The 18,782-nt window shown below is 33.0% G+C and overlaps 3 protein-coding genes across 3 annotated transcripts in view; 1 reads left to right on the top strand and 2 right to left on the bottom strand.

The window, feature by feature from the left end:
- The window catches only part of LOC124534067 (protein kinase C, brain isozyme), a 269,401-nt gene that overhangs the window by 156,640 nt on the left and 93,979 nt on the right, over positions 1–18,782 (top strand). The window lies entirely within an intron of this gene.
- On the bottom strand, positions 13,549–13,918 carry LOC124534070 (bombyxin A-1 homolog). The gene has a single exon (XM_047109736.1). The coding sequence runs from the start codon at positions 13,898–13,900 to the stop codon at positions 13,595–13,597; it is 306 nt and encodes a 101-aa protein (XP_046965692.1). The 5' UTR covers positions 13,901–13,918; the 3' UTR covers positions 13,549–13,594.
- Positions 17,878–18,195, bottom strand: LOC124534071 (bombyxin A-1 homolog). The gene has a single exon (XM_047109737.1). It carries the CDS (start codon positions 18,193–18,195, stop codon positions 17,890–17,892), a length of 306 nt encoding a protein of 101 aa, XP_046965693.1. The 3' UTR covers positions 17,878–17,889.

Genomic DNA, 18,782 nt, shown 5'->3' with positions numbered 1-18,782 from the left:
AAAAGGAAACTAAAATGCATTCCAATCGCGAATTATACAATTCCAATTTCACTCCAATCGCGAATTATTCAAATGATTGTGAAATGCTTAAATTAAAAATGTACCGCAGGAATTTATAATAGCTTAATCTTTAATTGAACGCGTTCCATAAATTGCGCCAACATTATCGCGAGGCGATCGATTAAAGTTTACACGTAAGGTTTTCGTTTTAAAGTTCATGACATCATACGTCCTACGAGGAATTTTCTTTCCCCATATACATTTAACAACAACTAACTTAATTGCATGTTAATGAGTTACACCGCTTATAAAAGCTGGAAAATTTTCCCTCGTGACACATAACACACTAGTTCATACTGCACACAAGATACTTCGAAATGAAAATCCATTTAGCACTCTTGTGGATCGTATCAAGTGTAACAGTGTTTGTAAATACGCAAGATGAAGGGCAAGTTTACTGTGGGAGGAGACTCGCAACAGTTTTGGCGTATCTGTGTAACAATAGTTTGATTAAGAGATCGCAGTTTGACGTTTTGTCTACGTCATTATCGATGTGGTCTTTGCGATCGGCGTACCCAGCTGTCGGATTGGGGAGGAGCAAGAGGCAAGTTGTGTCAGATTGTTGTGACAAACCGTGCACGATTGAGGAACTGTTAAGTTACTGTGGAAAATAAAGGTCGTCAAACTTTCCTTAACCTTTTTTTTAATCATTAAGCATTGACATGCCGCGTGAATGATTGATCGTGTATAATTTTTGTGTATTATATTTATTATTATTTAATAAATTTAATAAATGATAAATACCATACTATGTTTTATTAATAAATGCCTGTAATTTGCATATGATTTTTTATTTGCATAGTATATCGATGTACTGTTTTTTGATTTATAATAGTAGCAAATGTTTGCTCAGAAAATTTACAATTTGAATATTACTTTATTTTCATTTCATGAATGCGTAATTAGTAGTTTAATAAATAATTAAATAAACATAAGAGCCACGATGGCCGATTAAAGCTATGTTTGCGGGTTCATACCCAGACAAACATCGCTGAATTTTTATGTGCTTAATTTGTGTTTATACTTTATCTCGTGCTAATCGTCGAGAGGAAAGCTGCATGTGTCTAATTTCAATCCTCATTAGAACAGCGTGTTGAAATATGCTCCTAACCTTCTCCCAAAAAGGGAGAGGAGGCTTTAACCCAGCAGTGGGTAATTAACAGACAGTTAATATCTATCAATATAAATGTACGTATAGTAGGTACGTGTCTTATGTGATTTTATAAAATTAGAAAGTTAAGCATAGAAAGTTATCATTATACCATATTTAATCGACAGCCTATTTTCCTATTTCCTATAAATATATTTGAATACAAACAATGAAGCTAATAAGGATTTAATTATAATTATGTAATCGAGCTGACTGTTTTCTACAACGGCAGCTGAGAATAACCCAACTGCGCATGACTTATACAGAGCTGAAATGTCTTTATAATAAACGTGCACTCTATCTCTCTCACAATGAGATAGAAAATCAAATACCACGTGCAAGTTCCTCAAAGTATGAAAGTCTCGTGAGGAATCCTGCATGTGTCTAATTTCATAGAAATTCTGTCACAAGTGTATTCCATCAACCCGCATTGGAATATGTTCCAAACCTCCTTCTCATAGGGAAAGGAGGCCGTAGCCCAGCAGTGGGAAATTTACAGGATTTTGTTTGGGATATTTACTTTCAGCTTCAAGAAGTTTATGCGTAGTACAGTTTCTAAATGCATATTTTATTTCAGTTAAAAACTAATTTAACTCCTCGAGGCTATTTACGTTGTTTCCAGTTAAAAGAAAATAGTAATTTCTTTGAGGGAGTTAATGTCGGTCGCTGTAATAGCCTATTTGCTAGTCTGAATCACTAAGGCTATTCTGTTGGAAATAAATACTACTAATGATGGCGCTTTCAATCGTGAAATGTATAAGACTTATTTATTACAAGCTGTGCCCGCGACCTTGCACGCGTTTGAATTTAACAAAGAAAATAAAATATTTTAGCCTAGGTTACTTCCTATTATATCAGTTTTCTGCCAGTGAAAGACCAAAATCAGTCCAACCGTTGCAGAGAGAAACCGTCGCTGAAGACAAGACAGACAGACAGACGCTAGTTGATTATAATATTCGACTATGACAATTACATGAACATAACCACGTTACGGAAGGTGACTCAAATATCCAAATAACCTATAAAGAAAAAAAACGGCCTAGTATCCTAGCGATACTCGGCCGTGCTCCTCAGAGTTGTTCCGTTCCGTTACTTTGTCATGGATCCTATGCTCAGAACCTTACCAAACTTTCACCAAACTACTCTTAAAGTGTATCCATTATAATAAAAAAAATCATCACAATTGGTTGGTGCAATTTTATGTGATTCACCTATTATTCGCGCATAAACATAATGCAAATTTAAGACTTATATCATTTTCATATGGATACCATCATCGAAACAGGATAAAATTAAAATGGGAAGCACTACCTTTCAAACAAAAAAAAAAAAATATCAAAATCGGTTCACCATGTGAAAAGTTATGAGATACCAAACATTAAAAAATGCAGACGAATTAATAACCTCCTCCCTTTTGAAGTCGGTTGAAAAGAAATAAATAAACTTTCGCATTCGAATAGGACGTTATTGAAATTTAATTTAAAAATAATAATTAATATGACAGGCGACATTATCTATAGATATTAATATTATAGTTGCAAAAGTAACTCAGTCTATATGTATGTTTGTCAGCTGCTATGACGACTTAACCACTGAACTTAATTTATTGAAATTTGGTATTAAGACAGCTTGAACTCTTAAAGATGTACATACATTAACACCTGATGTCTAACAACGTCTAAAACGCGAGAGAAGCCTCGGACAACAACTAGTATGTAATACTAAAGTCATAGTATAAGAAGCCTTGCTTATAATGCAAGATACATGCATTGAGTATTTGATTAGGGACAAAATAAATTACGCCGAACACAATTAAACGGATTAGGAAATGTCAGTCAATCAAATTATTTGCTATAATTAATATTCGTCAATGATGTTCCCGTATTAAAGGTAATCCAGTGACTTGTATATGACAATACTATTATTGTGATAATTCAATACATTATTATATTTACAAACTTTTAAACACAATAGTTTGAAATTATTGACGTCTTATTTATAAATAAAAGCGTCAACATTACTAACGAGTCGCCTACAAAAATTCGCGTTTATTCAAAACATTATTTAGTATACAAATCATCTGACAGGTTTTTTCTTAATTTAATTTCATTGTAAACGAATGAAACCCTTATTTCGTATTTTTTTTTTATTTAATGTCAAATACATTAGTTTTCTGTAATCAAGTTTTTTCAATTAAATTTCTAGCGCTATAATAGCGCCATCACAAGAAGAAATGCCCTTTCAGGCAGATTATTAATATGAAAAACCATTTAAAAATATAATGATTCCAATTACTTGAATGTTATTATACCACTGTAGTGCTATTTACCACCAAGCCTCCAGTGCGGAAAGGAAGATAGATTCCGACACGCGTATGAGATAGATAGATTCCTCACGATATTTTCTTTCACCGCAAAACGTGATATGAATCATTAACACACACATTTTTGTTCATTATTTTTAATTTGGTTGTTATGATTATTTATATGATATGATTGATAACATGTGATAATAATATTCCTTTTTTTACGAATACATATATTTATTTATTGATAATATTTATACATACTCATGTACAGTTTGAATGTGTTTGAATTAGGCAGCGCAGTAAGTCATTAGTTCGTCCACGGTACAAGGTTTGTCACAGCACTCCGAGACCACCTGCCTCTTACTCCTGCCCATGCTGTGTGCTCTGTGCGCTTCGATCCACGGCCAACTGGAATCTATATTCTGTACTGATTTATGCTGCGAAGGAGTCCTCTTGATCAGGTTGTTATCGCAGAGGAGAGCGAGGACTGTTGCCAGCCGTCTGCCACAGTACACCTCCCCATAGCCTTGGGAAGTGACCACGCCAGCCAAAACTGTGAGAGCGAAGATGACGAATACAGTTTGTGTCCTCATCTTGTGTGTTGTTTGAAGGTGCGAGGAGATGTGTGCTGGAAGCGATAGCCTCAGTAGCTTTTATACGTGATATAATTAATTAATATTCAATAACGCCTAGTGCATAACCTAATCATCCTAATGTGACCTGAATACGTCTTAGTTACACGTGGGTAGCTTGATCTTAGTGTGCATTTAAATGTCAAAAAACTCTTACTGGATGAGGCAAATATTTAAAAAAAATACCTTTAACAACATAAGTTTGAGCTGAGATGGCCCAGTGGTTAGAACGCGTGCATGTTAACCCATGATTGCGGGTTCACACCCAGACAAGCACCACTATATATATATATATATATATATATATATATATATATATATATATGTTATTAATTTGTGTTTAAAAAATTCATCTCGTGCTCGGCGGTGAAGAAAAACATCGTGAGGAAACCTGCACGTGTCTAATTTCACAGAAATTCTGCCACATGTGCATTCCACCAACCCACACTGGAACAGCGTGGTGGAATATGTTCAAAACCCTGTCCTTAATGGAAGAGGAGGCCTTATCTCAGCAGTGGGAAATGCACAGACTGTTACTTTACTTTTTTTACTCTACATAAGCTTTGCGTGGTTTCCTACAATAAACAATCTACCACGGCACCTTTTCCAATTATAGGAATTCGAAGCCTTTATCTTTACTTATTCCTTATCGACACTAGTAGTCGCGCTTGGCTTTGCTCGTTTTGGGTGTCGTTTGTCATGTGTTAATCAAAAAAGGACCTTACGTGCTTTCTTTGAGTTCAAGTTTGCTTTATACCAAATTTCATCAAATTCGGTTTATCAGCTTGGTCGTGAAAGCGCGACAGACAGACAGAGTTACTTTCACATTTATAATATTAATATATATTGTTTCCACCATATGTATTCATGACTACAGACGATTTTAAAAAAAACCCAATTTTTTAGTGCTATTATATAATTTATGTATTCTAACTTGTTATAACAGTGACACAGTAAAATTGTATGTGGAACCATTACAAGCGAACGCTGCCAAAACTGTAATAGATACGTCAAAAACTTCGTATGAAATATTCATAGGTGTTCAAACTAACTACAGGAAAGTCAGCTACAACATATATCTACTGTTACAGAGTAACCCTTAGCCTTCAATACGATGTTATGATATTTGATTCTATATCATAATTTATATCACATTATTATTGCATATTATGACTATGGCAGAGGCTGTTGAATTTACTTTTTTATATACAATTATTATTGTAATTAATTGATCAGTAATTTGTTAAACTTTAATTGTTATTATTTTATATGGTATGTAAATACTATTTCTTATTTTAAATGTGATTGAGTTGTCCATAGAAAACAATTGGACGAAAGCGTGGCATTGTAATAAAAGATAGAGATTGGAGCATCATTGTAAAACGATAATATTATTTTATGCATTCCGAACTACTGAAATTACGTATCGTAGTATCAATTTGCATATTTATAATAAATATAAAAACAATAAACGATAATTATATGTGCACTATTTATCTTTGTCAGAATGAATAAAAAAAACAAACTAATTACACATGTAGGTTGTTAAAAAAATCCCGCTGTTACTTTTGCCGGTTCTATTCAATTTCATCATCAACATCATCCCGTTTTCGTCCACTGCTGGACACAGGCCTCTCCAAGTGCACGCTACTGTGGTCTTTCTCTTTCTACTGGCATCCAACTTCTGTCTGCCGCTTTGCGTACTACGCAATTTAGAGATGTGAAATTTCGGGCTAGTGGTAGATTTTGACTATCAATAAGAAAGTGTCATCACTTCTATCTTCAAGAATTTTTTTTTACTTTGACAGTCGGTATGAAATCTTCAAGGTCAATTTACATACCACTGATATAGAAAACGCTATCGTTATATTTACATGATGTGGGGAGTTATCGATATAGATCGTTACTGAAATATTATTAATAAAAAAAAAAACAAAATGTACGGAGAGAATATGATAATCAACATATATGTGAAAGTCATTCAATTAGAAGAGTGTAATATATATTTGTATATCAGGATATAAGGCAAGGCTTGAAGATTTGATTAATGATGATGGGGATGAAAAACTAAGTAAAAGTTCACGACCTACGTGAACGAGTTGTGCTTACACCGGTTTTCATGGGTACGCCACTCCGAAGTCCTGGGTTCGATTCCCGGCTGAGTCGATGTAGATTATCATTAGTTTTCTATGTTATCTTGGGTCTGGGTGTTTGTGGTACCGTCGTTACTTCTGATTTTCCAAAACACAAGTGCTTTAGCTACTTAAATTTGGATCAGAGCAATGTGTGTGATGTTGTCTCATATTTATTATTATTATTAAATTACGCTAGACAATGTAATAATACCAGGCCAATCAATCAAATTACTTATTTTCTATAATGAACGTACGTTATTTATATTCCGTATTTATAATCTATAAATACTATAAAAATGTAGCTTTTTGTTTTTGCCTATTTCTATACATTTTTATACTAATTACTAAACGGATTTTGATGTAGTTTTCACTATCAGAAAGAGAGATAAACGAGCGAAGTGATAAGGGCTGAAGTATGATGATGTTTTGTACCGAAAAGTGTTTTCGCTCGCTGGACTTTAGGAGGTACATCAAAACAATACAGTAAAACATTTTAGATCTTAAAATGCAGGAGAGAAATTGCCTTAAATCCACTATTATTCCTTTTTATATATAAATATGTTAGTTATTATTTCATATAGACTAAAATTGGTATTTACAAATCTATCACATATAAATATATCTCATATTTCTGATTACGTGCAGCTATAAAATCTTAATTGATTAAAAATGCGTATAAACATGTGCAATAGTAAATATCAAATAATGTAAGCCAATTTTATACGTAATTTTACTATTTATACTATATATGCACTTATTCTGATAATTCTCGTTTAATTATTATTATTCCATTCTTCAAATCATATGATAATAATGACCTAATTAATAACAAACCAATCGTAATTTCGACATTATTTTCTAAAATATTTTAAAAAATCTGGCTTAATTATATTAATTAATATTATATTTTAACTCCAGCTGGCTATTACATTCGATTTCACTAAAGGTTCGTATACTACAGATGCGAGTGTATACTGTATTAATAATACATGGGAGAGACCACAAAATGCTAAAGGAGTATTTGTGGCTTATCAAAAGCTTTCGATTAAAACAGGCATGATATTATTTTATAAAAAACTTAAAAACTATAAATTCAATGGCTCTGCATTAAAATTAAATTCCTACTAACTCAACTAAAGAGCTTTGAAAGTTACTATAGAAGGGGATAAATCAAATGGCGCTTTAACACAAATGAGTGTACCACAGGGTACAATTTTAGGACCTTTGCTTATTTTGATATATGTAAACGATTTATCTTATTTTTTCAATAAGACTTGCGACTTTTTACTGTTTGCAGATGATACATCTCTTATTTTTAATTTGACAGTAAGATAACCAATTATGACGTTGTGAACAGTGCTGCGTCCTAAGTTCTTGGTTATTTGATAAAAGTATATTATTTTCTCTGCCAAATGTCAATTTAAATTATTTTGCGGTAGCATTAAAATATTGAATTAATTGTGGTTATTATGCTAAAAAGAGCCCTTCGAACTATTTATAAGCTAATTTTAGTTAAGCTGCTTATACACAGGAATATAAAATATATTCGATCAGAGCTCATATTACGACTATACATAAAAACAAATTTTATAAATTTCTTCATGACTAAATCTATATTAATATTATAAAGAGGAAAACTTTGTTTATTTATTAACCGCCTTCAAAAAGGAAGAGGTTAACAATTCGTCTGTATTTTTTTTATGTTTGTTGCCTCATAACTTTTTATTTTTTCTCGTAGATCTCTTGATATACATATTGTAGGGTTTTCTTGGCTGACACCGGCTCCAAATATAACAATAACTATAACTACTTTATATAATCGTAAATTAATTTTTATGTAGTCTAATATTTTTCTAGCTTAGTATTTCTTATATTTTCTAACTTAGAGTTTATTTTGTATCTTTGTGGGTTATTTTGATTTTTCTTTGAGATACGCAATCCTGTCACAAATTCGAAATCTACGTGGACGAAGTCATGGGCAGAAGCTAGTGTATCAATAAATCTATGTATGCATTAAAAAAATACTTTGTGGATGAAGATAGCTGGATTTAGGTTTAGGTTTCAACACAGATTAAGAATAATAATTGGGTACTAGTCATTGTAAATCTGATTATTTAAAAGAGCAACTGTGAGAGTTTCTGGTCGTTTTTTCTCACTGAAGGCTTGTTTTCGAAAGGGTGCTAGTTAGTGCTAGTTAGTTTAAATATTGACGATTCATTCAAAACGCTTTATTGTATAGTTTACTCAAATAAAATAGATTTTATTTAAAAATCGATCAAAAATGACGCATTAAAAATAATTATCCATAAATCGGCTTGTTATTCAAATCCTTTTTCAACAATCATAACATGCACCTAAGTTATTTTCTATATTCAGCATAATTAATTGCATTATTTATTTGTTAATTGCGAAACAGGATGTCGGATAAGAGCCTTCCCCTAGAGACTTTAGTGTAACATCATTTAATTTAATTATTTTGATTACTTATGTTAATGTGATATTACTGGGCGAAATAATAGAAATGCGTTTTTACGAATTCATAAATTTATTAATTAATTATATTACATAAGATTTTAGAGTGTGTTTCGATTAGGCAGCGCAGTAAGTCATTAGTTCGTCCACAGTACAAGGTTTGTCACAGCACTCCGAGACAACCTGCCTCTTACTCCTGCCCATGCTGTGTGCTCTGTGCGCTTCTATCCATGGCCAGCTGGAATCTAAATTCTGCACAGATTTATGCTGTGAAGGAGTCCTCTTGATCAGGTTGTTATCGCAGAGGAGAGCGAGAACTGTTGCCAGCCGTCTGCCACAGTACACCTCCCCATAGCCTTGGGAAGACACCACGCCTGCCAAAACTGTGAGAGCGAAGATAACGAATACAGTTTGTGTCCTCATCTTGTGTGTTGTTTGAAGGTGCGTAGAGATGTGTGCTGAAAGCGATAATCTTAGGAGCTTTTATACGTGATATAATTAATTAATATTCAACAACGCCTAGGGCATAACCTAATCAGACTAATGTGACCTGAATACGTCTTAGTATCACGTGGGTAGCTTGATCTAAGCGTAAATGACTGAATGAGGCAGAATATTAAACAATTATATATAACACTAGATATATAACACAATCTTCAGTCCGTATTTCTAGAGAGCGGTCAAACAAAAATCGTCTCGTCAGAGTTCTTTTGGTAATTATATAAAAGAGGACCTACATATTATGTAATCGTTTGTTTAAATCCAAATTTATTTATATTTAATATATATATATATATATATTTTAATTTTAAAGTTTCGGCATTCGGTTTCCAATCGCAGCAATTTTGACAATCAATAATCAATTGTAACTCTTCTGTATTCAATTTAAAATTGTACTGTGACTTTGAATAAAAGTGACATTAAAAAAATCTTAATTGCTTTTTTACAAGAATAAAAAATCAGAATAAAGTATAAATATCACATATTGTTTATAGTTTCAGGATATATGCTTACTCTATGTATTCTTATTAAAGTAAAAAAAGTAAAGTAGTAAAAATATTTCTGTAATTTTTATTTCAAGCAAATGCTACTAAAAGTAACCGATAAAAATGAATGAAATAATCGACTGTCGCGTTGGTCCTTGTCGCCAGTTGGTCTTGTGACTAGATATGGTGCCGTAGATTCCAAAGTCCTGAAAACTTAGATAAGGCCTATAAAGCAATTAAGATATGCAGTCGAAAAATTTCTCAGTAATAGCCCGCAGTCTAAAAGTTAGTGGAAAGCATCAAATTATGATAGTGTATTTTGGTACACACTCGAAAAATTTCAAGTTTCATCCGCACCATCCGAAAATCCAACGACTTTGAAAATCTTCTGCGTCGCATAACACTCCGTGCAACCAGCTTTCGCAGGCGGTTTTTCCCAATCGATACGTCTTAAAACCTTCAAGAAAACAGCGTAATATTACTTAAAAGCCCGCAACGCACCTGCAATCCCCTAGTGTTGCAAATATCTATGGGTAGTGGTAAACACTTTCCATCGGGGAGTCTCCTCCTCGTTTGCCATCTATACCACTAAAAAAACAGTCCTGCTATGAGTTTTTGTCGCCGTAGTTCAAATCAGTCAGAACTTCATTATCAACGGGTCATTACATCCCATAGACTGTACCAATAAGGAATATTTTAGAATTCTTACATCGCCAATAAATCCTACCAGCAAGTAAACACACAAATTTGATATACTATTTAGGTTAGTCACCAAATAGATTACATTATTCAAGTAGGTAACAAACAAGTGTTAAAGTTCACATGACATCAAGCATCCGGCCTTAGATAAGTTTATATTATTACAAACATATAATTATATAAAGTTATTTTTCCTTCTAACTACTCATTGCTTTGTAGAAGTTCTAACAATACACAAGTATGGCGACTCGATCTGTTTTTACGTTTATTGTTCTGCTCGGGATTTTGACTAAAGTTTCAAGTGATGGCGAGAAACGATTCTACTGTGGAAGGCATTTAGTTTCAGCGTTGGTTACTTACTGCGATTTCGATTCGATCAAGCAGACTCAAGTTCATGACACGAGTGCCCAGGAAATCGACCGCAGCGCACAGTGGATTGATCACAGATTGAACACAATGGGTCGAAGCAAGAGAAATGTGGTAGTCGAGTGCTGTTTAAATCCCTGCACCATACACGAGCTGATGAGTTACTGCTATTAATGAATAAAAATGTATAATGTGACGTTGGATTATATTAATAAATGTTTCTAGCATAAAAATCGTTTTTTTTTTTTCATTTCTTGTTCATTATAGAGTCAGTAAATGGGATTGAAATTTTAATCATTGTGTTGGAAATGTGTTTTGTTGTTATTGTTGTTTTTTAAGAAATAATTGCTTATAACGCAAACTTAATAGATGAATTATTTTAGTTTTTTATGATTGTCTCAAAAACAAACCTGCTGTATGTTTATTATACTGAAAGTGTAACATTTAATCTAAACGACTGTTAATTCAAAACTAAATATCAAATAATTTGTCTAGAGCGGAATTTTTAAAATGAATTAGTTGGAGCAATTAAATTAGTAAAACTTCTAAATGAACAGAAATGTGTGTTTAAACCTCTAGTTACAAGCTTTTTGATGTTCTCATCGAAAACGAAAATCTCAGGATACATCTACAAAGCACTCAAGATACGTTACAATCTTTTTTGAAATAATATAACAAAAATTGATTATTTTACAAATAATCAAAGTCTTAAGAATGCCCTAATTAATATTATAAGGCAAATTGATGTCGGAAAAATAACTTACTTAGTTTATCTTAGAAGATTGAATCAACAAAAATGCCTAACAAAATAATAATAACAAAAAACAGTTCAAAAATAACATTATATATTATATTGTTTTAACTGCATCTGACCTCATTGCTTATTCTTTTAATACAAAAATAACATATAACAAAGAAGATCGTCATAAAAAATATAACTTCAATATTGGCAACGGACATTTTTTGAATAAAATAGACCTAGTTGTAGTTATCGTTACGAGATATTACCATGTATCTACTTAGACTTAAGATTTCTCCACAGAAAGTAAACATTTCTATATTTTGTATCTAAGTATCTTATCTACATAAGTACTTTATCTATTTTTTAGTCATAAAATAGACCAAATTGTAATTACCGTTACGAGATACTATCATGTATATACTAAGGCTTTAGATGTATCCTAAACATAAAAGTAGATATTTCGTATCTAGCATCTAAATGTCTTATCTACATCATATTCCTGACTATAAATTACACAGTTCGCCATATTATATATTGACATGCCTAAGCTTGAGATATTGCTACAACTAATTGTGCTGGTTAAAGTTTTGGGAAAATGCACGTTGGACATAGGAATATTTGAGAACGAATACAACTTTACTTGGTGGTAGGTCTTTGTGCAAGCCCGTCTGGGTAGGTACCACCCACACATCAGTTAATCTACCGCCAAATATTAATAATTGTTGTGTTCCGGTTTGAAGGATGAGTGAGCCAGTGTAACTACAGGCACAAGGGTCGTTACATCTTAGTTCCCAAGGTTGGTGGCACATTGACGATGTAAGGAATAGTTAATATTTCTTACAGCGTCATTGTCTATGGGTGATGGTGACCACTTACCATCAGGTGGCCCATATGCTCGTTCGCCAACCTATACCATAAAAAAATCTTGGCACTTAAACTACAAGAATATACATTGTTATCTAATAAAAATGTTTCCTATGTTTATTTCAGTCTATGAAATAAATAAAAGTATTTATAGAGAAGTAATAATTGATCAGCCGTATTAAATAAATACGAATTCACCAACGCGTTAATTACGCGGTCAAAACGGCGTATGTACTAAACAACTTCGCACTGACCGTTTTGGTTGATTCAGAGGAATATAAACGTTGTTGCCTAGTAAATATAACTCACATTTGCAATTAAAGTATTTGTTAACACGGAGGCCTAACCTAGCGGAATAAAAATTTGCACTGGATTTAACAATACACTTTACAAAAAAAGGTTTTCAGTCCTATATCAATTATCACTAGTAGTACAAGTAACAGCCTGTAAATTTAACACTACTGGGCTAAAACCTTCTGAGGAGATTCTTAAATGGAGAGGAGGCCGGTTAGGAGTACCGTTGGGGGAATATTCCACCATTCTGCTGCAATGAGGTTTGGTGCATACGCAAGTGGCAGAATTTCGCTGAAATTAGGCATATGCAAGTTTCCTCACTCTATAACCACCGAGCTCCAGATGATATAAACATAATAGCACATACAATTCAGTGGTACTTGCCTGGGTTTGAACCCGTAATCATCGGTTAAGATGCGTACACTTTTAGGGCAACTCAGTTGTCAATTATCTCTAAGTATTGCTTTTAAAATATGGTACACTTTTAGGGCAACTCAGTTGTCAATTATCACTAAGTATTGCTTTTAAAATATTGTAGAAGAAACTATTTAATAATTAATTCAAACCCCGGACAGAAGCTCAGCCGAATGTTATAAAAATATTTACCACGATCGATATATTTTAATTAAAATGACTATTCACTTTGAGCGATTCGACACTATTTTTACAAAAAATTGGTTTTAATTTATATGAATTGCAGGCATGTAAATCACAAATTAAATAATCCAATAAAAAAACGAATATGTCGTTATATTTGTTTATTCATATAACTTATATTAATAATTATTATTATCTTATATTTTTTTAATAACTGAAAAATGTACATAATTTTTCATTAAAGAATAATTTGTTTATTAAGAGGTAACATCGGTTTGATAAGATGGAATCAGTTGCCGCAGTATGACATGAGTTCGTTGATGGTGCAAGGCTTGTCACAGCACTCCGCGACCACCTGCCTTTTACTCCTGCCCATGCTGCGCGCTCTGTGCATTGCAATCCACGGCCAGTTGACATCTACGCCCTGTGCAGACGGGAACTGCGGCTGACTCCTCTTGATCAAGTTGTTATCGCAGAGGAGTGCTAGAACTGTCGACAGCCTTCTTCCACAGTAAACCTCTCCAAAACCTTGCGAAGTTACCGTTGCTACGAATCCTGACAAGGCGAAGAGGATCAGTACGGTCTGTGGCTTCATATTGCTTGTTTTACGGCGTTGGATGAAGTGTGCTGAAAGTTATAATTACGGCGGCTTTTATAGGTGATAATGTTCATTAATATTCAATAACGTACACTACGTTGAACTAATGTGATCTGAATTTGTTTCGTGTGGGTTAAGTATTATACTTCAATGTGGCAAAATATTGTGCTCGAAAGCCAAGGACAATCTTTCATTTACGAACCCATCTTGCATAACCCTTTTGTAAATGAAAATAACTTTTTGAAATAAAATTCTATTACAGACTATAAAGAAAATATGCCAGACTAATACAATTAATAAATAAATAAGGAATGCTTGCATATTCTATAAAGTTTGAACTGGCGATTATTATTCTATTAATAAAAATAAAAGAATAGTAGAAATATATTGTCTATTATGATGACAACACAATTTTTGAAATTCTCTTAAAAAATAAATGTGCTGAAATGTGCCCCGTAAGTGCTATGATGTGCCGTATGAAAAAAACTTTACTCAAAAAATATCATTTTTATAAGGAGGTTCTTTTTTTCAAGTCCGGTTAGCACCGCTACTTTACGGCACGACATGGTTGGAGCCTAATTTACTACTTATTACATCAGTTTTCTGCTTGTTAAATGTCCGTCAAAATCAGTCCAGTCGTTCCAAAGATAGCCGGAAAAAACAGACAGGCAGACAGACAGAGAAAAATATTAACAAATTTTATTTTTTATTTTATAAACCGCAGTACAATTTTCTCAACACAAGGCCAAAAACGTATTCTGTGATGTTCTCTTTGGTTTTTTATTATGAAAATGAGTGATTTTATCAACCTCAGCCTCATTATTTCAATCATTCGTATTTTTTCAAAACAAATCGTTCATTATTACGTGGAAAAGTAATTATAAAGTTGTTGAACTTTTGTTGAACTTTGTACTTTGCCAAAAATGTAAGCCCTTGGAATTGAAAATAGTCTATTATTTAGTATTCTAAAATTTAATGATATCAAGTTAAATTTTTAAAAGTAATTTAAAGTAACAGTCTGTTAATTTGCCATTGCTGGGATGAGGCCTCCTCTTCCATTAAGGAGAGGGCTTGGAACATATTCCACCACGCTGTTCCAATGCGGGTTGGTGGAATGCACATGTGGCAGAATTTCGATGAAATTAGACACATGCATGGTTTCCTCACGATGTTTTCCTTCACCGCCGAGGACGAGATGAATTATGAACACAAATTAAGCATATATATCTATATATAATGGTACTTGCTTGCATGCCTGGATTTGAACCCTCAATCATCGGTTAAGATGCACGCGTTCTAACCACTGGGCCATCTCAGCTAGTTAAATTTTTATTAGATATGAATGACAGCCTAATTCAGACCAATCGGCTATTAATAATTGTTTAATTTTAGCCATAACATCATAACATATATTTGTTCGCGAATACTTGTTTATATGTCATAAAAAATCTTGCAGCTCAATCACTTTGCTGATGACACGCGAAGTCGGGACGAGTAGCCAGTTATATTTATATATAGATAATAAAGAAAGAATCAATTCTATAAAAAACTTTTTAGATTAACCTATTTGGACGATATTTGAAGTTTTATAACTCCTCTTATAACTCAAAATGCCCTTTGAAGCAAATTTGTAATGCTCTAATAATAATTTCAACACAAAAATAAACGATTTTTATTTTCTTAAAATAATCTTCGAAACTATTTTTTAAATACTATGACTGTAACTTTGACTGTAAGTATGACTGTAACTTGGACTATTACTTTGTGGTAGGGCTTTCATCATCAGATATTCTACCGCTAAACAACAGTACACAGTATTGTTGTGTTCCGATTTGAAGGATGAGTGAGCCAGTGTACCTACATGCACAAGGGACATAGCATCTTAGTTCCCAAGGTTGGTGGCGCGTTGGCGACGTAAAGATTGTTTAATATTTCTTACAGCGTCATTGTCTATGGGTGATGGTGACCACTTACCATCAGGTGGCCCATATGCTCGTCCGCCAAACTATTCCATAAAAAAATGACAAATATAGAACTTAATACTTCGTTGATTTATTGCAATAATGTTATAGAATCGAGATCGTTCGTAGCATTCATTCGGCCCATACTTCGCCTATATTTACATAAAGGTTCTCCAAAATTAAAGACTACTTGGACATCAATTACTATTTATATTTGCGGAAAACTTTTATTAAATTTATTTTAATAACGATGTATTATTAACAAACATGAGTTATACATAGTTATTTCCATACAGACTATAATTATATTCACAGGGAAAAAACAACGATAAATCCTTTTGTAAGTGAACCTACTTGCTGGCTGTTTATCTATAAAACTATATTGTAAATATTTAATATTATATTATTTAATTTCCACGCAAAAATAATACTACGTAAACATTCGTTTTATTTAGAATTATTTCAAAATGGAATCGGTATTGTCGCTTTGTAACAAGCTTAAAAATTTAGTAATCAATTAGCTTATAACTAGCTTAAGCATTGAAACGGCTCATAGTCAGTTTTATTCATTACTTAAAGTTTCTACGGCGCCCGCTGGCCGGGACGCTATTTATATGGAACCCTAAGAGACTAAAATGTATGTACATATGTGAGAAAAATATTTCTTATTAGTATATTTTTTTCTGTTTTCTATCATAATAAGAAATAGTAAAGTAATTAAATTTCCAATCAGCTAGTACTTGAATCCTGAAAACTACAAATCATATTTTTGGAAACCTAATATTAAAGGATATTAAAAATATTAAAACAAATATTAATATATTTTGACACGTTTGGGGCCTATCATGAGTCCTATTACCTGATGTGGACCTAATAAGTAATATAAAACATTAGCCAAACTACATAACTACAGCCTTACAATACAACACATTGACACAGCCTTGCATACAACAACAACAACAACGACAGCCTGTAAATTCCCACTGCTAGGCTAAAGGCCTCCTCTCCCTTTGAGGAGAAGGTTTGGAACATTTTCCACCACGCTGTTCCAATGCGGGTTGGTGGAATACATATGTGGCAGAATTTCTATGAAATTTGTCACATGCAGGTTTCCTCACGATGTTTTCCTTCACCGCAGAGCACGAGATGAATTATAAAGACAAATTAAGCACATGAAACAGAGGTACTTGCCTGGGTTTGAACTCGCAATCATCGGTTAAGATGCACGCGTTCTAACCACTGGGCCATCTCGACTCACGACTGACTCACTTTACATACACACACACATAATCTGTTGTATTCTTGTGATTGAAAATAGATCTTTTGATACAAGATACTTCACTGATACAACTCTTCTAAATTTATAATTTAAGTACGGCTGATATTGAATATATCGGAAGCATTGGTTTAGCACCAAAAAGAGAAAAAATGGAAAATCCTACTAAATTAATTAACGCTAACGTAATGTCAAATGTACAAAAACGAATAAACTATAATATGTTTTTAAAGAAAGGAATCATAAGACGTTTCAGAAACAAGATAATGAATTGTTATCACCATAGTGTCTAAGCTCTGATGAGGCTCTGAGTCGACAGATAGACAACGCTCTCAAAAACCTTCGTGCTAAAAAATATATAATGTAGTTATTTTTATTGAAGCATAACCTAAATTTAACCGATTATTGTTTTAAGCTACTTATTTTAAGTGCAAACTAGTAGCAAGTTAAATCCCCATTTATACTCCGTAATCCAAAGATTCAGCTACTCAGGATATAGTTAGAAAATTAAAATAACTCAAACAAGAAAATTACGTAAACTTTAAATATTATAATTTTTTCTGGAGTATTCATTTCCGTTTGATGTCATTTCAATCTCAAATTCAATAAAAATCACAAAATAATAACTCAATATTATTATTTCATAAAGGTATATTTATTCATTTATTTAACTTATGGTAATAATTATTATACAGATATCAATAAACTAAAGTAGTTATTTACAGCTGTCATTTTTTGTTATACAAGAATCAGTTGCCGCAGTATGACATGAGTTCGTTGATGGTGCAAGGCTTGTCACAGCACTCCGCGACCACCTGCCTCTTACTCCTGCCCATGCTGCGTGCTCTGTGCATTGCAATCCACGGCCAGTTGACGTCTACGCCCTGTGCAGACGGGAACTGCGGCTGACTCCTCTTGATCAAATTATTATCGCAGAGAAGTGCTAGAACTGTCGACAGCCTTCTCCCACAGTAAACCTCTCCGTAACCTTGCGAAGTTACCGTTGCTACGAATGCTGATAAGGCGAAGAGGATCAGTACGGTCTGTGGCTTCATATTGCTTGTTTTACGGCGTTGGGTGAAGTGTACTGAAATTCATGATTACAGTAGCTTTTATAGGTGATTTTCATTAATATTCAGTATACAACACTGAACTAATATGACCTAAATACATTCTAATGTTACGTGCAAACATCTCGAGTGGGTAGTTTATATCTAAAAATTTGAATATTTCAAAACACTATATTCTGATGGAAAGTCAACGGCGTTCTATCCTTCCTTAAAAATTCTTTACTGTTCTAGCTCTGAAAGTATCTGTGACTTATAATGCTAACGCTAATTTTATATAACGAAAATATAAAAATAATTAATTTGTTTAGATATTTTAGTTTTAACGCTTTTGCATTATTGTCTTCGTATTATTTTAAAATGTAAATATAATTTTTAATTTATAGATCTGTTGAAAAAAGTTATTACATAAACTTTGTTTGTCTGTTCGTTTTTTTTTTCATGACTGAACCACTGAACCGAAATGAAATCTTGTATACAGCAATTTTGAATCTCAAGAAAGGTCATAGGCTGCTTTCTGATATGTCTTCTTTATACCTAAAACCTGACGAAAACCCTCAAATACGAACGAAGCT

The sequence above is a fragment of the Vanessa cardui genome, chromosome 12 (assembly GCF_905220365.1).
Source record: "Vanessa cardui chromosome 12, ilVanCard2.1, whole genome shotgun sequence".
Classification (NCBI taxonomy): Eukaryota; Metazoa; Arthropoda; class Insecta; order Lepidoptera; family Nymphalidae; genus Vanessa; species Vanessa cardui.
Note: the sequence above shows the minus strand (reverse complement) of the source record. Positions and strands in the feature narration are given on the sequence as shown.